The sequence below is a fragment of the Nothoprocta perdicaria genome, unplaced genomic scaffold, assembly GCF_003342845.1.
Source record: "Nothoprocta perdicaria isolate Ctin4 unplaced genomic scaffold, notPer1 scaffold_49, whole genome shotgun sequence".
NCBI classification, from domain to species: Eukaryota; Metazoa; Chordata; class Aves; order Tinamiformes; family Tinamidae; genus Nothoprocta; species Nothoprocta perdicaria.
Window position 1 is genome coordinate 2964005 of NW_020455743.1, and position 21162 is coordinate 2985166.

Here is a 21162-nt window from a genome sequence, read left to right on the forward strand (position 1 = left end):
AAAAAAGAAAAACATGCACACACACAATAACCCACACCAGAACATATATTCAGCTTGGAAACACATCTTTAAGACCATCCAAAGTCGATGAGAATTTCAAGATGTAGATAAACAAATTTCTAGTGGCCTCCTGAACTAAGGCTGCAGCACCTCTGTTCAGTCTATACAAAAATAGGTGAGAAGGAAGGTGAGAGGGTGTTGATTTCCAACCGAGGAAGCTCTTCACCTTCCCTCAGTGTAATATCCAAAGTGAACTGTATTTTAAACTATGGATTGGAGTTGCAAAAGAAGGAAAAAAATACAAAAAGTCAACTGATTTTGTTGGAAGGGGAACCTATGGGTAAAGGAGCAAAGCCTACAACAGATACTGTCTAGATACTATTATACTGAGCTTTCCCAGTGGTCCGGCTATGCTATGGAAAAATTCAAAGTGCTAGTATGAACTGACCTGTAGCTGAAACAACTACCCCGCATAACATTGCTGTCACTTTGTACTATTTTTGTCTCCTGCTCTTGCTGCTCCTTGTAAAATGGAGAAGCACCAGTGTGTAAGCTAGAGGCAACAGCTGCTGAAGTTATGAAAAGTGATGAGGATGAGCTAAAGAGATATTAAAACAAATGCTTGCTGAAATGAACTGCTTCCAGTGAATTTAAAGTGATTCCATGCTATGTCAACCTGTTAATGAGTATGTATACACTGCCTTTCTACAGAAATAGTATTTTTCTTTTTTGTAGGAAAAAGAATAAATCTGAAAAAAAGCTCTACTTAAACTGCTACTGAATAAAAAAGAAAAAAAAAAAAGGACTGACTAGTCATCTCAAACCACACTGTTCACTCCAAGTTTAAGCCTACTTTTATGACTAAATTTCATAGGTGTTACGCCATTTACATAAAACACATACAATCATATGTACTTACCATATCAAGCATGCAAAAATCAAATCAAACTTTAAAACAGAGAGAAGGTAATTTTAAGTCACCTTTCCCATCCGCCACTCAAATGTTTTATTGTAAAAGTCTTGCTGTCTTTTAACATAGCTGTGTGCTGTATTTACCCCTTAAAATGCTTCTTTTTATTTGGTCTATCTGAAGACAGAGGAGCTGGCTAGTAAGTTATGTATTTCTGTTCTCTGCATCATTCCTTCTGTTCTACTTAGCACACTTCATTAATAATTGATAAATGTTGCAATTTCAAAGATTAACACAGATGCAAAACAGATTATAAATAGAAAACAATCTGTAGAGAAGTTGTTGAGAAATACAGTAGTATACTACTGAAACCCACTGCTTTGGCTAGAAAAGACTTCTAAGTATCAGATGGTCGACTCCCTTCCCTAAGACAAATTCAGCTGCACTTAATGTTATTCCTCATGTAGGTTTATCTCCTTTCAAGTATCTCCCCTATGAAAGACTACCAACTATCTGAAAAGTCTTTTCAACTGCTACCCTATTCTTATTCATAGAAAAACCCTCCAAATTTTATTTTAAAAATATAAAATTAGAAAAAAAAATATTCTAAGAAAGAAATCTAAGCTAAATTTTCTCTTAAGGGCAGATTTGGAAATAAGTAACTAGTTATTTTCTTCTCTTTAGCATATTCACTTGAAGGCTGTTGGCATGTGTCTTGGCTGTCCTCTCTTTTCGTTAACTTTCTACTTGGGTTACATTTTTCTGACCATTCTTGATGCTCTCCAGTAAAGTGTCTCCACTTGGGTCACATCCACCTTCAAGCACAGTGTTCATGTTAGCATACAGTTTTGCAGTTAAGACATATCAGTACTGAACTGAGCAGGATTTCTTCACCACAATGTTGATTCATGCAGAAATTCTGACTCATCTCCACACGGTTTTCTGTAGAACTGCTATCTAGGCAAGTGTTTGTACTTAATAAGGCCTGTGAAGTTGATTGGGAAGCACAGAGAAGAAGGGTGTCCAGGCTGATTTTTAAAATACTAATCCATGGAAACAAGAAATAAGAAATGCCTTAGAGTCATATTCCTACACATGGGGCAGATGGGATTCACACAAAGGTGATGAAAAAGATGGCCTTTGTGACTCTATTAGCTACAAATATCATAGTGATTAGGAGATATCCCTGCTGATTAAAGGAGGTTAATGTTGGGTCTGGCTTTAAAAAGGCTAGAAGTGAAAAATCCACAGAACTACAGGTAGGCCAGCCTCATCTCAATCCCCAGACAGAGGATAGAGCACATCCTCTTGGAGTCCAAGCACACAGGTCCAAGAGCTGCCACGATAATCAGAAGCCTGGAGCACATGATCCGTAAGAACAGAATGAGGCAGCTATGTTTATTTAGTCTTCTGTAAGGAAGGCTGAGAGGCAACATCAGGGCAACCTACAGCTACCTCCAAGTGCAGCTGTAAGGAAGTAAACTCTTCTTGTTAGTGTCAGACAATCTAAGGTATTTTGGGGCAATGGTTGCATATCAATCTTGGAAATTAAGGACATTGGAAGGAAAAAAAAAGTCATTGCGAGGTCAGCATAGCACTGGGACAGTATGCTCTGAGACTGTTGATTCTTCATCACTGGATTTTTTCAAGGCTCCTTTAGATAAAGCTGCAAGTGACTTGATTTAGTGATAGTCCCTGCTTCAGAAAGGAGATGGACTAGATGGAATTTCTTTGATGCTACAGTTCTTGCCTTCCTGACTACCTCCCATTGAAGGATATCCTGCTTTCTTTCAGACTTCAGTCTCAGAATTCGATTCCATCCCCCAGTGTATCGTGGGATTCTTTCTAATTTCATTGTAACTGCAAATTTAGCAAGTGCACTTTTTATTCTACCATGTCATTATGGAAATATTTAATAGCACAGAACTCAGGAGGTAATCCTTTTACACAGAGTTGATAGTATGTATTTATACACACTCATACCTGTCAATCAGTTGCTGGCTTATTCTCAGTACCTCAGCTGAATTACTCTTTTTTGTCCCTTTCCTTTCTCATCTCTTCCAGCCCTAACCATTCTTCTTCCTTCCTTCTCATCCACATACAGATTTCCTAAATGAAGCCTGAAGTACAGACAGAGGAGGGTGGTTAAAAAAAAAAAAAAAAAAAGGACAGAAATACCTGAAGCCAAATGTTCTGACTCTCAAGTGCCTGGAAACCCCTTTTCCATTTTTTTCTTTCTCCTACACTGTAACCTTACACTCATCCAGACTGTTAATGTCTCTAGGCATCCATATTTTGTGATGTCAGCAGATTAACAGAACAGGTGTTTTCTAACCTTGAAAACCTTCTGTGAAATCCATAGGTGAAGGTTTGAATTTATAGACCCATTCTAAGGCACAGACATCACTGTCCTACAACCTTGACATTCCCCTCTTCAGGAGAGGATTCCTTCCATATTTTTTGAAACACGCCAGTCCATATTCACCTCTAGCAATAGCTGAAATCAGGGATAAAAATTTGTAGGCAGTTACACTGACAACATCAGCATTAAATCTCCAAAGGATTTCCTCAGACTTCCCAAATAATGATAAGGAAGGGAACAGGCCTTTTTTGCTTCAGCATCTCTCTCCCTCTAACATGTTTCAGGTCTCACTATTGAAATACACACAGATACACACAAGTAAAGGAAAGAAACAAACATCATCTGTGAACTACAGCTACTAATATATTTTTCTTTTTAATGCAGGAAAGTAGTAACTGGAACTAATTGTACACGCAGCAGAATAGATTAAGCCCACTTTTTTTGAATGGCACCAGTAGGATTTGGAAAAAAAGCTTTTTTTTTTTTTTCTTTTTTTAAATACAAACCTAACTATGGTGTGCTAATCAAGCGATATAAGAAGATAAAGCAGTATATGTCTGAGCACTACTAAACTACTACACAATGTTATGAGAAATTGAGTCTAAAACCAAGTAAGAAATCAGTACAGAAATTCAATAATCCCATTTCCTACAAAGTTAATTGCGTGGCATACTTTATAATTCTGGAATTAATATTAAACTTTAAAATAATATCACCACTACCTTTATTTATTTAACCCAATTTAGCTGTGTGACACCTAGATAAAAAAGATCCATTTCTGTTTAATCGTAGAATGTATTCACTTTCTAAAACCAAATTAAATAGTATCTACTAATATTTCTTGAAAACTGCTGTTCAATCAAAATAACATAATCAGTAGGGGGCAGCAGGAGACTTTCCCAAGCTTTGTTTCTTTTCCAAATACCCTTCAAATTCTGAATTCTTATTCTTTTCATATCCTTGTAAGTGGCTTTTTTAATCCATCCAAAAGACTAGATTCTGTCATTCTCTTCATGACGAGCTATCAGAAGGGGCTTAAGCTACTGGTTCCAACATAGATATGACTGACAGGCTAAAGGCAAAACATACTCAAGTCAATCTCAGGAGAAAGAGAAACATCCTGTGCTGACTAAGCCCCCAAACACCAGGATGTACAAAAGGAGATGATTTGATATTGTAATTATACCTCACAAGACCAGGCTTCTGGATATTTCAGATTCACAGAGTTCCCTGAAGGTTTTGTGTTAGTCTATATAAAGCGTTACATTTTGATACCTTTAAAACCAAACAGGGACTCCAGTGTGACAGCTGCTAAATTAATAACCAAGAACTAAGCTGACACAATGAAATTAATTCCTCCAGTGGCACAGGGGCACATACAAACACCTTCCGATATAATCCTATTTATTTTCACACACAGGGCTTCAAGGGTTCACATTCCAGCATTAATTTTCCTGTTTTAAAATTTTAAGATGAAGAATATCCAAGTATCAGAAAGCGCTTTGCATAAAGAATGGGAACACCAAGCAGCACAAAGTCACAGATTCTAAAAATAGTACCTACAGATTTATCTGCTGTGGTTCTCCCTGCTGTACGTACTTCACAAAACAGAAAACAACTATTTGTTTGCATTACATTTAGGAACTGTAATAGTGTAGCTGCCAAAATGATAAACGCACTGCAAAATTATTCTGGCAAATGCCTCCTAGGACTTAAGATAGAGTTAAACCAAACACCTTCGAATTAATATGCAGATCAAGGCACATCTTCCTTCTGAGCAGAAGTGAAGCTGCTCTCATGAAATTTTCATACTCGTGCTGGCAATCTGCTTACCTGCAGCAAAGAGCATGACCGCGACTGGTCTATAGAAGCGCCGCCGAGAGCCCACGCAGATGGAGATCAAGCCCACGAGGAAAGCGATGAGGATGATGGCAGCGCCGCCCAGCAGCAGAGCAAGAGTCGCGATCTGCCAGTCTGGGGAACAGAGGCAGGAAGAGAGACGGACAGAAAATCAGTAATACAATTGCAGTAAAACAAGCCAACAGGCCTGACATAAGGCAAGGAAACACAGAGAAAATGGAGCCTGCATCATGGATGAGGTAAATAAATAAGTGGGGTTTGTTTCTGTGTTTCCTAATTAGCGAAACACCTTTACACAACAGAGGCACGTTAAGAGCCGAGTGCTGCAACTCCCACTTTTTCAAGGCTTAGTTGGTCTCATTGGGATTTTTGCTCTAAAAAGACAGAATAATTTGCTATTTTACTTCTGTCCAATTTAGGATGAGAAATCAAGGCTGGGTCAGGCTGACTCCAAGTACTCAGAACTTTCCCCTAGTGCAGGGCAAAATCCAACTTTCAGCTAGTGTTGGTTGGGATAGTTTAAGAAGAGAAACACGTGAAAGTTATCACATACACACGTCATGTGGGAAGTACCAAGGCCATACAATAAAAATGACAAAAGTAAGGTAAATAAAGGAATTTCTCCAAGAAAAAGAACATTTTCAAGGAGGGGGGGGGGGGGAAAAAGCAGAAGTGCAGAATTTAAGCCCTCATTAAGGTTACTTACAACTGTTATGTGCAGCCTGAGTCAAATCCAAAATCCATTTTAAAATATCAGTTATCCTAAAAAGTAATTGTTCTTTTTTACCTCGACAACTTTTGTCTTTGGCCCAGCATTTCCGTTAATTATTTTTACTATTATTTATTATTTTTATTTGTAACAGATGTTGCAAACAACATTCTTGCAGTCTTAAATCAAATGCAAGAAATGGCAACAGATGGGCATTATGGGTCTATGTATTTCAGTTCTAACATTAAGGCTTCTGCGTGATTTCAGAAAACTCTCACTGGCTTTGTGGTGACCCTCTTCACAAAAGCAAAGTTTAGAACTTGTCCCTTTGCCATAGCAGATGGCAAGAAAAAAAGAATTGGATCACTTATTTAAGAGTTCAAGAAAGAATATCTGAAATCAGCCTGTGGGAAAAAGAGCCATGCTTATCTCACTACTTTAAATATACTAGCACTCCTATATTATTCAAAATGAAATGGCCAAATGGCATATGGCAATTATTTTCAAAATAAATTTTAAAAACTTAATACCAATAAAATAAGAAACAAAAATAAAAAACAACTTTTTTTTTAAGAGTAAAATTCAGTGTTTTAAAAATAGTACATCCAGTTTCAACAGTGACTTTATCTGTTCATGAAACCTACACTGTAGCTGTGGGGAGTGTGAGAGTGGGAGGGCTACAGCTAGGATCACCAAAAAGCCTGTCTATATTACAGGAAAAAGGATGAAAGATATGAAAAGCACACCTAATTATTTCCAATCCTCTTAAAAATTAACTATGTTATTTCAGGTAATTATTTATTTATTAAGGACTCAGTCTTTCAATTTCTTTTACTCCTTGTTTTTTTGTAGGACCAAGAGAAAGACTGAGATCAGTTTCTCTTACTCTCAGCCTGCAATTTAAAAGCCAGTTTGCTGTGTCCTCCTCTGTTTTACTGTTAGTGGAATGGAAATAAAATTTAAATTCCTAAATAAGATATGAGGAGTTTTTCTTTAATGCTGATAAGACATTTCAAAAAAACATGAATTGGTTAGTATGCTTAAGATTTAGAAAGCATTCTTTCAGTACCATAAGTGCATTTTAAGTATAAAATACAGAAATATATAAACGAAATGGATGGTCACTCTACCATTTTGGAACAACATAAAAGTAAACTCTGTACTTGAAAACTACAAAGACTAAAATAAATCCACCTCACCCCCAAATTAAAAGCCATACAAAAGTGATAAAATGCATAAAAATGACATACAGGAAAACTCAAAGTAAGATTTTTGAAAGCTACTACAAATAATAGAATTTTACATGTTATCTTTAGATTGATCAGAAGCAGAAGTCTAATGGAAAATAAACTTGTGCAACACTGGAGTATCAAGTAAATCAAAACAAGTTAATTATGCTATTGCTTTCTAAAATCATATGGCAAGATCAGTCACACACATACAATTGTGGAGTCACAATACAGTTTAGTTACCCGGAAAGAGATATCTACGGTTTTGGAAAAGTTAAAGAGTTATACAATCTTACTACAACATTGATGTGGGAAGTAAAAGCACAAATCTGTGCTGGAAGACATCTAGGTTCCTAACTGAAAAAGGACTTATCTAAAAAAAATTAGTTACTAGGATAAAAGAATCTGCTCAGTGACATTGACAGTAAGACAAAACTGAAGTTCTTAACCTTTCTCTCTACTAGTTGACAACCAGGTATTTAACACTGTTTGGAGATGAAATGTCTGGAATTGCCTCTGTATTGCCCAGGCTCCATTTGCCCAGGCTCCATTTACAGGAACGCACAAAAGCACCTGCTGAGCTGCCCCTTGAAACAATGAGGTATTCTGTTTAGAGAACAGGACAAAAGTCAGGTCATGTCGTCTCAGATATTACCACACAAATGACACTGGAGTGAATTTCCCCCTATCGACTACCACGGAAAATATATCTCAAAGTTGCTTGTTTTCTTAGAAAAATAAATAAATAAAAGGTCAACTTTCACTTCCAAAAACTAATAAAAAATAAAGCTTATGCTGGATTAGGTAAGCAAAATTTGCACGGGCTTTCTACTTAACACAACATACTTCAAGTAAAATCCAGAGAAGTGGATAAATTTTACATAAGAGAAAAGAAGCCGCCAAAGAAAACTGAATCACTGCTTCTAAAGGAAGAACATTTTGCCAAGTTAGATCAATACAACACATGTAGAAAATACTCTTTCCTACAGCAGAAATCTGCAGTTCTTTGAACTACCCAGAAGTGATTTAAAACACGCAGCAGCAGGATGGGAACAGCAGGTTCTGGTCTGTGCCATGGGTGCTGTACAGTGTTGCTGGTACGCAGAACATAAACTCCATACGCCTGCCTTGAGGCATCCAAAATATGCCTGCACTATTTCTAGGCAAGCAACAGTCTAGCAAATGAGTTACTGCACACAGCTCAGGAAACCAGGCAGTTCAGTAAGAGTGATCGAGTCTGTAGAGGTAGAAATGTCCATGAATACGAGCAAAATGGGACCCTATGGACCATTATTAGTCTCCTGGGTTCAAACCAGTTGGGTTTTCTTGAAGCTTTAAGAATGCATACCATTGTTTTCCATGGTACATCACTATGATTTGTTTATACTACACATTTAACGTCCATGGCAAAAATCACAGGCCACAAATCTTAATATAAGTTCTAGATGTTTAAAAAGCATTGTTATCTCACAGTTGCACCCAAATTATTAGTGTTCTTTTAATATAACTGTAAAGACAACAAAAAGCATAAGTAATAAATTAGCCTTTTATTTTTGGTTTTAATGATTTTAATATATTCAGAATTACCTTGATGATGGCACCTATATCCCATCTCAACAACTGGAATTGATTTTTTTTTTTTTAAATGATTGTTAAGTAACTCAGTAAGTAACTTAAGTAATTTGATTCCAGGTACTTAACACACATTTTCCTATATAATACCAAACACCAAAAGCATCTATTTTCAGTTAATGTTTCATATGTAACTTGGTACCTTTTTCTAAGATTATCCTCAGTTGTGTTGCTCTTTGGAAATCCTACCCATTTCTTAGTGATAGAAAAGCACAGTGTTAATGTGACACTGAAATGTACGACTCTTTTGCCTTCTACGCCAAATATAATGACCTGCGGCATTATGCTGGATATTCATTTTTAATTAAGAACAGCTCTATCTGCCCTATTTTGGGGACAAAACCATACCAGGATAAAATCAGGAAAAGTCATTAAAAGAAAGGATAAAACATCTCAAAGTTCTCAGAGAAGTGATACTTTTAATAAATAGGTCATTCATGAACACACAGAAGTGCCATGTAGATGGTTGGTGTTGTCAGAGCTTTCAGGTTTTTGGCAAGTTCCCGACAGATTAAATATTCTCGCTACAGCAAACGGAGACAGCACTGTGGAATATGTGAAATATTTATGTATGATGTCTTCTTCAAACACCACAGACAAACTGAATTAATCTCTTAGGACAAGTATTTCTTTGTTTTGTGTAATGGTTCTCCAGCAATTCCTCTCCTAATAGAGGCCAAAGTAAGAAAAAAAATACACGAGCGTTATATGAAAATAGTAATGAATGGCCTTGTTGCATTAAGGCAAAAAATGATGAGGGGAAAAAAACAAAAACAAACAACAAAAAAACCCACCCTCTAAGGCAAGTTTTTCTGATTCATTGCAATCCTTCCATCACCTAACAGCTCTCAGACAATAAATATTCTTAGAAATTATAATATAGTATTTAAATGCAAGAATAATGAATTTGAAAGAATGTGTCAAGTAGAGCATAGAAAGTTAAGGCACCCACGCATAAGAAGTTAAGTATAACCCACTGAATGTCTTAACAATCAACTAAGATAAATAAGGTAGCTGAAGATATTCCTAATAATTGCTTCATATTCAGAACTACTTATAAGGTTATAAACAGCCATCAGCCTAGCTATCAAATAGCCAACACTAGCTTTAAAAAGCTTAATGAATGCATAAAAACAAAAAGGGAGACTATCTTCTGAGTGCACATTTCTCACACAAACAGTGTGAGTTCCTCTTTCTTCAGCATGGTCAGATGTTCAGACTTCTCTGGAAGGCCAAACTCCATTGAATTCAGCAGAAGTACAGAGGCAAAATGAGCACTATGATCACCATCAGGTTCTTAGATATTATTCCACAGAGAACTTAATCTAAATCAAAATAATTCTTTAGTAATTTTTTTTTTAAATGTAAGCACTTATTTGAATCCCGCTCCATGCAGATTCTAAAAATAAGTTATTTGACTGAAAGGTACATGAAACAGAGATCAGATCAACTACAGAAGCCCCAAACTCGTAAGATATGCAGTCTATTCTTCTACTTTCCTGTGTAGCCAGCATCGTAAGTATAGACGTTAGAGAATCTGTAGGATATTTTTTGTACACTAAAGAGATGCTTTCTGTCAGGATGCAAATTTCATTAAGTTGCTTTAGCCGCAACTTTGCACAGCAGAGCCTCATACAAAAACCTCAATAAATAGTTGCTCTGCTCATTGTCAGTTGGGTTGTATGGTTATTACTGCCAGTTGCTACACAGACACTCTGGCTTTTGCATTTGCTTTTTATTTTATGAATTCAGAATGAGATTTTCTAAAGTATGAAAATCAGTGTAGATCCTAAAGTCTCTTTGAGCACTTAAAAAGTGCTACCCAGAACCATTTTTGCTGGGGGAACCAGTGAGCTTTGGCTGAGTGCATGATTTCCTTAGGACAGAACACAAATGTTCTATCAAGGCACTCATCTGCTGGTGACATTAACCTGAAATTGAACACACTATAACTACGTGGTATCACAGTCATGTAGAAGGAAGCTGCTCTTTGACTGAAGGACAAGCAATCCCATTTATTTCAAAAGCAAAACAAAACCATACTGTGCTGTTATCCTAGAATTTGGTCTTCATCTACACATACCAGCATACACTGTAAAGCCCTCTAAACAAGAGGCTTTGCACAGCACAGGCAGGATTTGCATTCAAGTATTCAAATCCTTCTAATTCATGAAGATTTGGACAACACTCAAATGGAGATTTAAGCATTTTAAGGTAGATGCCAAAATCCTCCTAAAGATAATTCAGAAGTTCAACATAAGGCATCAGTCACTTTGAATTTATTGGGCAAGAAACTTGTAGGATGATTAAGCGTTCCTGATACTGAGTGGAGAGTCATTTAGAGGTAGTCAAAGCAAAAGCAGGCACGGGAATGCATCCAAAAAACAGCTAAATGGGTCAAAACTGGGATGCCTGTCTCTGGTTGGAGATACAGAATGCTAATGACTTTTGATGATGTTAGCTGGCCAAACACAGAGGAAAGGCAGGTGCCGCCCTCATTAGGGAGGTTAGAGAACTTCTCAGACACTGCAAGATATTTATTTTTCAGCTCTGGCTCCAGACCTGAACTTCTGCTCCTACTCCCCAGAGACACTTCACAACAGGTTAGACAGAAACCACTCTTTTTTTCCTCACTTTTTTTCTCCCTCATCTGCTAAACCAGCCTGGGTAAATAAAAACATAAGATCTATAAGATCTATGAACAAATAGACAATAGGGAACCTGAATCTTTGCCTCTCTTTAAATGGATGCTTATCTAACTGGACGGCGTTTCTGATGCTACCTACGTACCTTTCCAGTAACACACAAAAACACTCTGACCATTCACAGAGCACAGCCCATGCCCAGGGCTCTCCCAGTTCTGCAGGAGGCAGCCTCAGCAGTCAACCACAGAGCTGCATCCCTTCTAGCTTCACTTCTCTCTATAATGAGATAACTTCAAGCAGAAGGAAAGAGACTGGCTCTGCTCCAGGTTAGCAGTTGGCCAGATCAGACACTCATAGGAAGCAGGTGCTCTAGGATCTAAACTTCTCAACCCAGGAAACACTGAAAACTTACTTGCTAGACACATGTACAAATTAGGCAGCCATTGTGCAAATCCAGAAAACACTACAGCAAGTGTTTTTACACTAAATATCGCTAACCATATGGACTTCCTGGAGAACGATGGTAGGAGATCAGCCACCTCTCTACCCACCGTTTAGTGACAAACATACCTCAGGTGTCTTACCCATCAGGATGTCTGGGACAATTTGGCCCCCAAATGGTGCTAGAGCATACAAAGAAGGCATGGGCTCAATTTTAGTATATCTACTGCAGTGTTACATAAAATACGGTCTGCATATCTTATGGTCTGTCTGGTCTACCTCTTTTTTCAGATACTCAACTGCTTAAGTATGTCACCAAGAGTGACGGGCTTGATCTTCTGAGGTACTTAAACAGCACAGCAAGTTTCACCCTTAGTCTGTGCAGGATATCAGTCTAAATAACATTTTGTTGCTGAATAACAATAATGACAACAACAAAATAAAGTAACCACTTTTGATGTTGTGCAAAGGAGAAAGGAGATTTTGCAAGTCTGTAAGATGGTCTAATGCCTGGGGGTTTACAAATGTATGAGCAACTTGAAACAGCTTGACGATCTGCCACGACATACATCTCTCCTGAAGAGCAAGGTTTACATTTCTTATTTATATATAGTTATTTACTTTTGGCAGGCTTAGAACATCTGCTCTCTTTCCAAGTCTTGACCTTCCTGAATTTCTAAAAGCACAGTAATATTCTTTGAATAAAAATTAAGTGTCCCCATTATACAGATCTTTATTATTTAGAGGTAACATGAATTGCACATCATTTTTGCCAACATATGACTTTATGACAGGCACTGTTTACAGAAAAACATGTAATCTATAATTCATCCCCAGAACTGCAGAAGATGAGCATTTTCTCCATGGCATTCTTCTGAGAGTAGCTTTTTACTATGTCATTTTAATTATTGGACATTCATTCATTCAAGAAAGAGAAGACATAAACACCCACAACTCTATGTACATCATAAAAACCTGGAAATCTTAAACTGATGTCATCGGGAGAAGAGCGTAGGAGCGGCGCTATACCAGCTCTTCAAGAAAAGCTCACCTCTTCTGACCTCCTCCATCTATACTACTACATTTTAGTAACGTGAAGACGTGAAGAAGGAAGAAGTATACTTCATGTTGTAATAGTAAGGTAATTATTTCCCACAATTATCAATGTTCTTCAAGCAAACTAGCAATCATTTGCATTTTCAAGACTCGTTTTACTGTGCCTTGTGAAAAACAGTTACCATTTAAAATAGTTCAAAGAGTACTTTCCATCAAAATGATGGCCTTTATAATGTTATTGAACTGGGATAAGGAAAAACAATAAAGCAGTTCAGTTGGATAGACTCTATCTTCTCTTGCTTGTTACTTTTAAATCTTATGTGTTCATCTTTGGCTGCAAATCAGTAGGACAGACAAAGTTACTCTCTACTTGGTTCTAAATATGAAGTCTCATCAAATATTTAAACCACTAATATTACCCCTAACGTAAGGAAACTCTCTGAACTTATGGCTGCAAGATTTCTTTCTTAAAGAAGACTTAAACAAGATACACTACTGATCTTAAAATGGCAAGGAGCAAAAGCAGCAATAATAACCCACTACTAACCCGAAGTTAGAGTCCTTCATTTACTTTATTTTCAGAAGAGTCTTATCAGCCACAAAGTACGCAGTGCTCTTCTCTGATCATATAAACTGACACAAATCTTATGCATTACGCATCAAGATGCTACAATCAGGTGTCTCAGCTGGCTGGAGGAGGGTGCCTGAAGCCTCCATCATACCGAAAGACTCTGTATACTACAGAGACTTCTCAGATCTGCTACTCACACAGCATGGCTTAGGAAGTCTGAAGCTGAAACAATTTCTCCACTGGTAGAACTCTGAATTGTTCTTGGGGCATTTTGAAGATAGTTAAGGAGACAGGTAAACATCAGGCTTTACAATCATCAGAGAATCACAGAATAAACCTGTCTGAAAGGGACTTCTGGAGGTCGTTTAGTCCACCTCCCTTCTGAAAGCAGGGAGGAATTCAAAGTCAGACCCAACTTCAAAGTTATATCAGGTTGTGCAGCATCTTAAATATCAACTTTGAAGTAGCACAGCTTTTAATTTTGCATCCACCTTCAGATAAAATATTGGGAAGGATTATTAAATAGAATAACATGTAAGACAATAAAACTAAAGGATCGTTTTATTAGTTTCTCCTTATGCTTAAATACTTTCTTCAAATTGAAGAAAATTGCACTATTTGTCCTATGTTATTCCACAGCAAACTCAGCCTCGCTGAGCTTTTTACAAATATGTGTCAACGTCAACTCAGAGCAATGATCCAGATCTTCTAATGAGGAAGCTGCTTTTGAGCTAGCAATTCCCCTTTGGAAGAACTGCCTAGATCCAAAGCATGCAAATTCCATCCAAGACTATTGAGCCATGTTAATTCAAATATCTGCATCTAATATATAATTAAGGTTAAACCTTTTCAAGTGCTACCAAATGAGCAACCTATGGATGCTTTTACATTTTAAGAACAAATTAGAACAGAATTATAAGCATAAATCTAGATTTAATTTGCTTTAATGCACTACACTGTAAGTTAAGCTTACCTTTATGGCTTACCCACTACTAAGTTTATATGTACAGAGACCCTGTTGCCTTTATGTCCTTGAGATAATTTAGGGACAGTTTAAGACTACAATTTTCTTAAAGAAGACTAAGCATTGCATAAAAACATATACCTTAACTAACAAAAGTCATATAACCTCCATAAAACAGAATGAACACGGTTAACTCGTATGTAATATTTCATAAGTATTTTTACATGCACTATTTACACAACAACTGAAACGCTCCCAAAGGAGTCATCCTGCTCTATGAATAACATATGCACACATTCAGGCGAAAATACACATTGTTTACCTGACATATCAGATTCTGTTACACCATATAAGTTTCACATAGAAGATTTATGCATCTTTGATGCAGCGAACTACTATAGCTGCACTCTATTGTATATATTCAAATTTGCTAAGTTCTGTAAGCATAAGACAAATACCAGTACAGATATCAACACACCATGCAGTTGTTCATAAAATGCATTTCATTTTGGGCAGATATTGTGCAAAGTACACATATTCATACATAACTCCTTACCTATAACAAATCTGTAAATCAATCATCACAAATTAGATCTAATCCACCTCAAACAAAATCTAAATATATATAGATAGATACAGAGATATACATATGCTTAAAGACTCCAAAGATAGCCTCCAAACCCGGCAAGTTTTAGTTCAACACATGGGTTTTAAATAAAACAGATCTAAAACAGAAAACATGTGCATTTAGTCAAGATAACCTTTGATTACACAAAATAAGGTTATGCCAAGACAGCTGATGGAACTATAAAGCAGCATCATTGGATTTTATGATTTCATCACAAATTGTGATGAAATTGGCAATTTTGTTAAACTTCCAACTCCTGAAGCTGATACCGGTGAGAACTTCAGAGTTTCATCAAGGGGAGAGAGAGATACAAGGGATATGCAAGAGTATCTTGACAGCTCCAATGACTACATGGTAAAAATTTAAAATGTGATCCAAATAAATTCTAAAAAATAAGAAATCAAATGACTTTCATACTCCTGAGATACTTACGAATAATTCTGACTAAATATTTGAACAGGGATATTATGAAGTACCTGCACAACCTTAAAAGCATTAGGAGAGCACAGTATTGCTTGAAATCTATGGAAAGAGCCCTCAAAATGGTGAATGAATGAATGCAAGAACACATACTCTAAGCAACACTCAAGAAAATTGAGAATTATTTCCTTTTATAGCCAAGGTAATCATTCTCTGCACATTTCCTTCTGCTCTACACTACTGAGTTGCCCTTTCGACAGAGGTCAGGGGTACTACATCTAATTACAATAAAGGTTTTTAATTAAACCTTGAATTTGCTTTAGCAGCTTCCAGTATGAGCTTGCCCTTGATGGTGCCACTTGAGGTGCTCTCCTTCAAGAGATGACGAAGTAAATGTCATAAAATTGTGGGTGAAAATGCCTTTTTCCCCACGTATACCACTGCTTTTCACAGCCAGCTGGCTACAAAGCTGCTTGCATTGGTATCAAGCTAAAAGAGCCCTTTGGGAACTCTCCTCTATCTCCAGAATATACTGCTTGCTGTATTCTTGAAGTAGTAGGAAACTGCACTTAAAATATTAAGCAAGCACACAAAATGGTCTGGAATATAAGCCCCATCCAACTTGGTAAATTTACTGGGAGTCATTGACTTCAATGGGAATTGTAACACACTTGAAGGAGGGGTGGGAATAACAGTGCAGTTTCTCATTTTTCAGGTCTTCTTGGAGTGCAGAATTATAGGAAAACATGAGGAAAATGAAGGGTTTATTCAGCTCACCTCAAATGAAACAATAATTCACTTCTTCTGCAGCAGCTTGTGAAACCAAGCTCCACCAGACTGAAAAAGTATCTTGAGAAAATGAGCAAGCCCATTCAGAGAACTTGAATAAAACTAAATAATCAGGAATGATTTCAAGAATGCTTTCACAGGGTAGAAGAAAGCCTCTCTAGAAGGCAAATCTAACAGGCACTACCAGCAATGCTACATTTTTATTTCTCTATACATCCTCGCCCATTCATCTTTTTCCTTTTCCATACACAGGTGATTAACAAAGCAATGAGAGAGATTAGTTGCTTTCTGTGCTGCTCTGTAAGCTGTCCTGCTTTTCTTAATGTCCCACTTTTGCCTGTGTGTGTGTGTGTGTGTGTGGGAAGAGGAGGGGGGAATACAAAGACAGCTTAGGGTGGTGGAGGAGAGGATTTGAAGCAGGTTCTCATGCAAGCCATCTGAAAAGTCTTTTTGCAATCAAGGGGATACTATTTCAGGAGACAGAGAGAAGGGGCAAAGGATTCATGTTGCTACGGAGACACGTAGAAGCTGACATTCCTACATAAATTTCCATTTATACCGAGAAAAGAAAAGAAAAGCAAGCTCTCTAAAGTTTGTTTAGATACCCTGGTAACTGATTGAAGCTGATATTTCTTTGCCATTCATTTTGGCATTATCCAATTTAAAGCGAAATCCCCAACAGCAGTGAAACCCTCCAAATATTACCCCATATAGTGATAGAAAAATAACAGTAGCAGCAAAGGCACCTCTGCAATTTCTCTTCAAGCAGAGATCTGTTATTTCGTAGCACCTATAATGGGATTTCAGAGAGGCCAGGAGAGAAGAAAAAAAAAAAAAAAAAAAAAAAAAAAAAAGCCTTTACAAGGCAGAGTAAACCCTTTGCCCAAAATGAGCATCTGAGCATCTCGTCTCTGCACAATTTACCATCGCGTGCTGGCGAGCACAGCGATCCAAATGGATGATTTAGCAAGGCATGCGTGTGAGGAAAAGATGAACTGGGGTGGAAAGGCTGATTTCATTTGTAAATGTTTCTTTCAGGACTCCAGAAGTTGCAGGGAAGCAACGAGGCAAACAAAATAACCTACCAAAACCGGGGCAAATCCCACACTACCAGGACACCTACAGAGAAATATTCAACAGGCAGCTTGCTCATGTCATTCAACCCCAGTTTTCTCCACAGCCCAGACAATACCGAAAAAGCCATCTCGGAAATTATTTACGGTCAAAGCCACATGAATGCCAAGGAGCGCCCGCACACCAGGGCGCCAAGGCAAAGGAGCACCACAAGACGGCGGGGAACATCAGCACGGCGAGAGAAAGCCGTGCTAGCAGCCACAGCAGGGACAGAGAGGGCATCAAAGCCGATTTTGCCGCCACTTGGGGCAAAACAACGCATTTCTGCTGAGGGAGCCCCAACTTCTTAAGCAAGTTCATCAGGCTCGTCATTTCGGAGGAGGGCGGTGGCGGGGAGATCCTGGAGCCCCCTAGCAGTGTCTCGTTACAGGGGAACAAAGCCCCAGGGAACAAATAAAAGAATAAACGAGCAAATCAGCAGCAGGAGCCCAAACCGAGGGTGCCCCGGGGAGCCGGGCGGGGGCAGCCCCTGCGGCCAGGCGCGACGACGGGGCCGGGGCCGGGACCGGGCGGAGGGCGATTGCGGCGCTCGGGGGTCGCTCACCGCTGTGCAGCGTCGACTCGCAGAGCCAGCTGTCCAGGGCGCCGGGCTTGCGGCACGACTCCCACAGGGACAGGTAGTACTGGTGCTCCGCCGTGACCCACGCGGGGCTCAGCACGGCTCCGAGGTCCAGGCAGAGCGCCAGGAAGATGCACACCAGCCCCACGAGCTTCAGCGGCGTCAGCACCGACACGCGCACCTCCTCCATCCCGCTGCCCGACGAAGCCATGGGGCGGCGCGGAGCGGAGCGCTGCCGCCGGCCCCGCGGGAGCCGGCGCAGCAGCGACGGCGCAGCCCGGCGCTGACTAAGGGCGGCACAAGCAGCGCCGACCCTTCCTTCCTTCCTTTCTTCCCTCCTTCCTCCCTCCCTCCCTCGCCGCCGCGATCAGGTGCAGCAGCTCCCCCTAGTCCCGCCGCCCTCCCAGCCCAGCCCGGCCCGGCCCGGCCCGGCCCGCTCCTCCCTCCGACCCGCCCCTGCCCGGCTGCGGGAGGCGGCACCGCCGCGAGGCCGCCCCGCTCCGCTCCGCTCCGCCCGGGAGGGCCGGCGGCCGCGAGGCGGCACCGCCCGGCGCGGGGCGACGCGACACGACGCGACACGACGCGGCGCCCGCGCGAAGTTCGCGCAACTTTCGCCTCTCCCGCCCGGGCGGCTGCCGGCGGGACCGGCCCCCCGCGGGTCCCCGAGGTGGGACAGGGTGGCCGCGCCAAGCGGGGACCGGCAGCACCTGCCCCTGGCGCCCCGCTCTGAATAAAACCTTGGACAGCGAGTCATTCCTACAAGGCCAAAATAGAAAAAGAAACAAAAGGAAACAAAAAAAAGGCTCATTTTTTCTTTTTCTTTTTTTTTTTTTTTTTTTTTTTTTAATACACTCATTATTGCTGCACGTACCTGCTTGCAGGTCCCTCCCCTTGCATTGCAATTCGGTTCCCACGCTCCCTCCCGAGGAGTAGCGCGGGTGCTTTGCTTTCCCCGTCCGCGTTCTGTTTGTTGTGTTTAATTAGCCTTGCAGCGCCCAGAATGTCAAGGGCGAGTGTTTTGGTTCGTTATTGCATGCAGATCGCGCCGCAAGCCGCTGCCTTTGAAATGGCTCATGCTCTTGAGGTGGAAACATTGAAACAGAGGTAGTGTGTGATGTCCATTAAGGACTATAGTAACAACAAAAAAAAATAATACTAAAAAATAAAAAATAAAGGAAAGGAAGAAAAATATAAATGGTCCGCTTAGGATTTGAAGATGAATGTTGCTACCTCCATTTGCGACAGAACTATAAAAATGAGAAGGGATCAGTCAAGGCAGGGAAGGCATCTAGTCTAGGAACACAAGAAATCTATTCCGTAGGTATTGATCATTGCATCCCTGCCGCTCATATCTGGCTTGTTTCAGAGTTGCAGTTTTTCTCCTAACATCTCAATTCTGCTGCTGCTTTTTTTCTTTCTTTCTTTTTTTTTTTTTCCCCTAACTAGCACTGATACTGCTAATTTAAAAAGATGCGAGATTAAACCAAACACTGCTTTTCTCAAGATTCCTACTTCTACATAGTCTTTAAGGGAGAAATAGAAAGAAAGAACAGAATAATTTATACTCAAGGCTCCATGGAGCAGTAGCAGCCTTTCTTCAACAGCTGTTTATAGGAGGTAGCGTATGGCTTGGGAATACTGGTTTCTAAGTGCCACTGCATTACATGTAGCTTGCATATTTTGCAACAGTTTCTCCTTTCCGTAGGCATTTAGGTGCCTCTTCTGTTAAAAATACAATAACCAAAATTCAGTGACCTGATACTGTATTATGGATATCAGACTGCTTATAGAAATAATGCGATGCTAAGCAGAAAAGTAATAAATACTCCTGAGGCTTCTAAGCCATAGACAGATAGTTGTGAATCAGCTAACCCCAGCCTGTCATTAATGCTGAATACATGCATTTTTTGAACTGTTTCTGCTAAAAATTAGGAGGAATTGAGATTTGTTCAGGATTTTTTTTTTTTAATGCCTAGTATAACTAAGTACTAGACATTAATATGTTACCTGAGTCATAGACTGAGTCATGTTAGCATTACCTTCCAGTTGTAAAATATTATTAGAAGAACATAGCAAATACAATTTAAAAAAATGGAAAAGGAATTGAAAATCAATAAAGAACATAGTTGTTCCAAGCTACCCACACTATTTTAAAACTGTTTGAAATGCAGAATCATCCTAGTCTTGCATAAAAAGATGAAGAAAATGTAAACAGTTTACTAGTAGTATATGAAAGCTCAGGATATTACATATAGACATGGCAGTTGCGCCTATAGTTAGTTTTTCCAGCACTTTTCTGTACAAGATTAAATTTGTTTTTACTTTATTAAAATTTTGCTGTTTGGGCCAGAACTTCCTCTGCAAGATATTGCCTCAGGTTTTGCTTTTTGTTTGTCTGCTTGCATTTTTACGTTCCTGCTAAAGCACAGTTATATGTAGTTTGGGAAAAAAAAATATGCATTTTCACTGCCTATAAAAAAAATCCAAAACACTTGTTTCTCGCTGAGAAGAAAAAGGTTGACATACAAGCCCTTGTGTCAGGGTCATTGTCTTAATGCTTTGGAAAATTAAATGTTAGCCTTAGAAAACAAAAACACCAAACCTAAGCACAATCTGCACACGACAGTGCAGTTTGATATGCCCAAGAGAGATGTGTTAGCACTTGGCAGGTAAGTTCTGCTAAGATTATTATTTTCTGTCCTGGGCATGTTGTGGAAGACAGAAGCCCTATATAGCTTCTGTCTGTATGAAGGCTGTATCAGTGTATGAGCCTTTAAGTGTTCCCCAGCCTCCGCCTTCTGGCCCACCATTGAGAAGCACCTGAAAGCACCTGGAAGTGCCTTCTGGACCCAAAGAGGAATAGGGAGATTCTCCCCCCATCTCAAGGATGTTCTGCTCAGAGAGCAAAGAATAAACACTCAAGAAACAGAGTAGTGGTGAAGAATGATCAAATCCTGGTTCCAATAGTTAGAAAGACAGTCCTGGTGGGCTTTACAAAAGAGAGGGGAGATGAAAAGATGGCAGCAGAGACCGCATAAAGTAGTCAAGAAAAGGTAAAGTGAAAAGATGCAAAACGGGAAGAAGTCAGCCTGGAGAAACTGTAGTAGCAGATATCATAAAATATCAAAATAACTATTGCCTCTCAAATTTGTTTTTGACTTGAAGAGTCCTGTGACCATCATTTTTTTTCCCTTTGGTGAATGAGTATGAAATCACATGTACGTACCCTGCCTTCCCAGGTGGTCAGGCCACA

At 39.4% G+C, this 21162-nt stretch overlaps 1 protein-coding gene across 1 annotated transcript in view; it reads right to left on the reverse strand.

Moving 5' to 3' along the window:
* TMEM47 (transmembrane protein 47) overlaps window positions 1-18200 on the reverse strand; it is a 21420-nt gene extending 3220 nt beyond the window's left edge. Inside the window, exons 1-2 of the mRNA XM_026047307.1 lie at window positions 17895-18200; window positions 5106-5246 (exon numbers count right to left, since the gene is read on the reverse strand). Coding sequence (XP_025903092.1) covers window positions 5106-5246; window positions 17895-18120 — 367 coding nt within the window. The 5' untranslated portion in view covers window positions 18121-18200. The remainder of the gene's footprint in view (window positions 1-5105; window positions 5247-17894) is intronic.
* Window positions 18201-21162: the final 2962 nt, after the last annotated feature.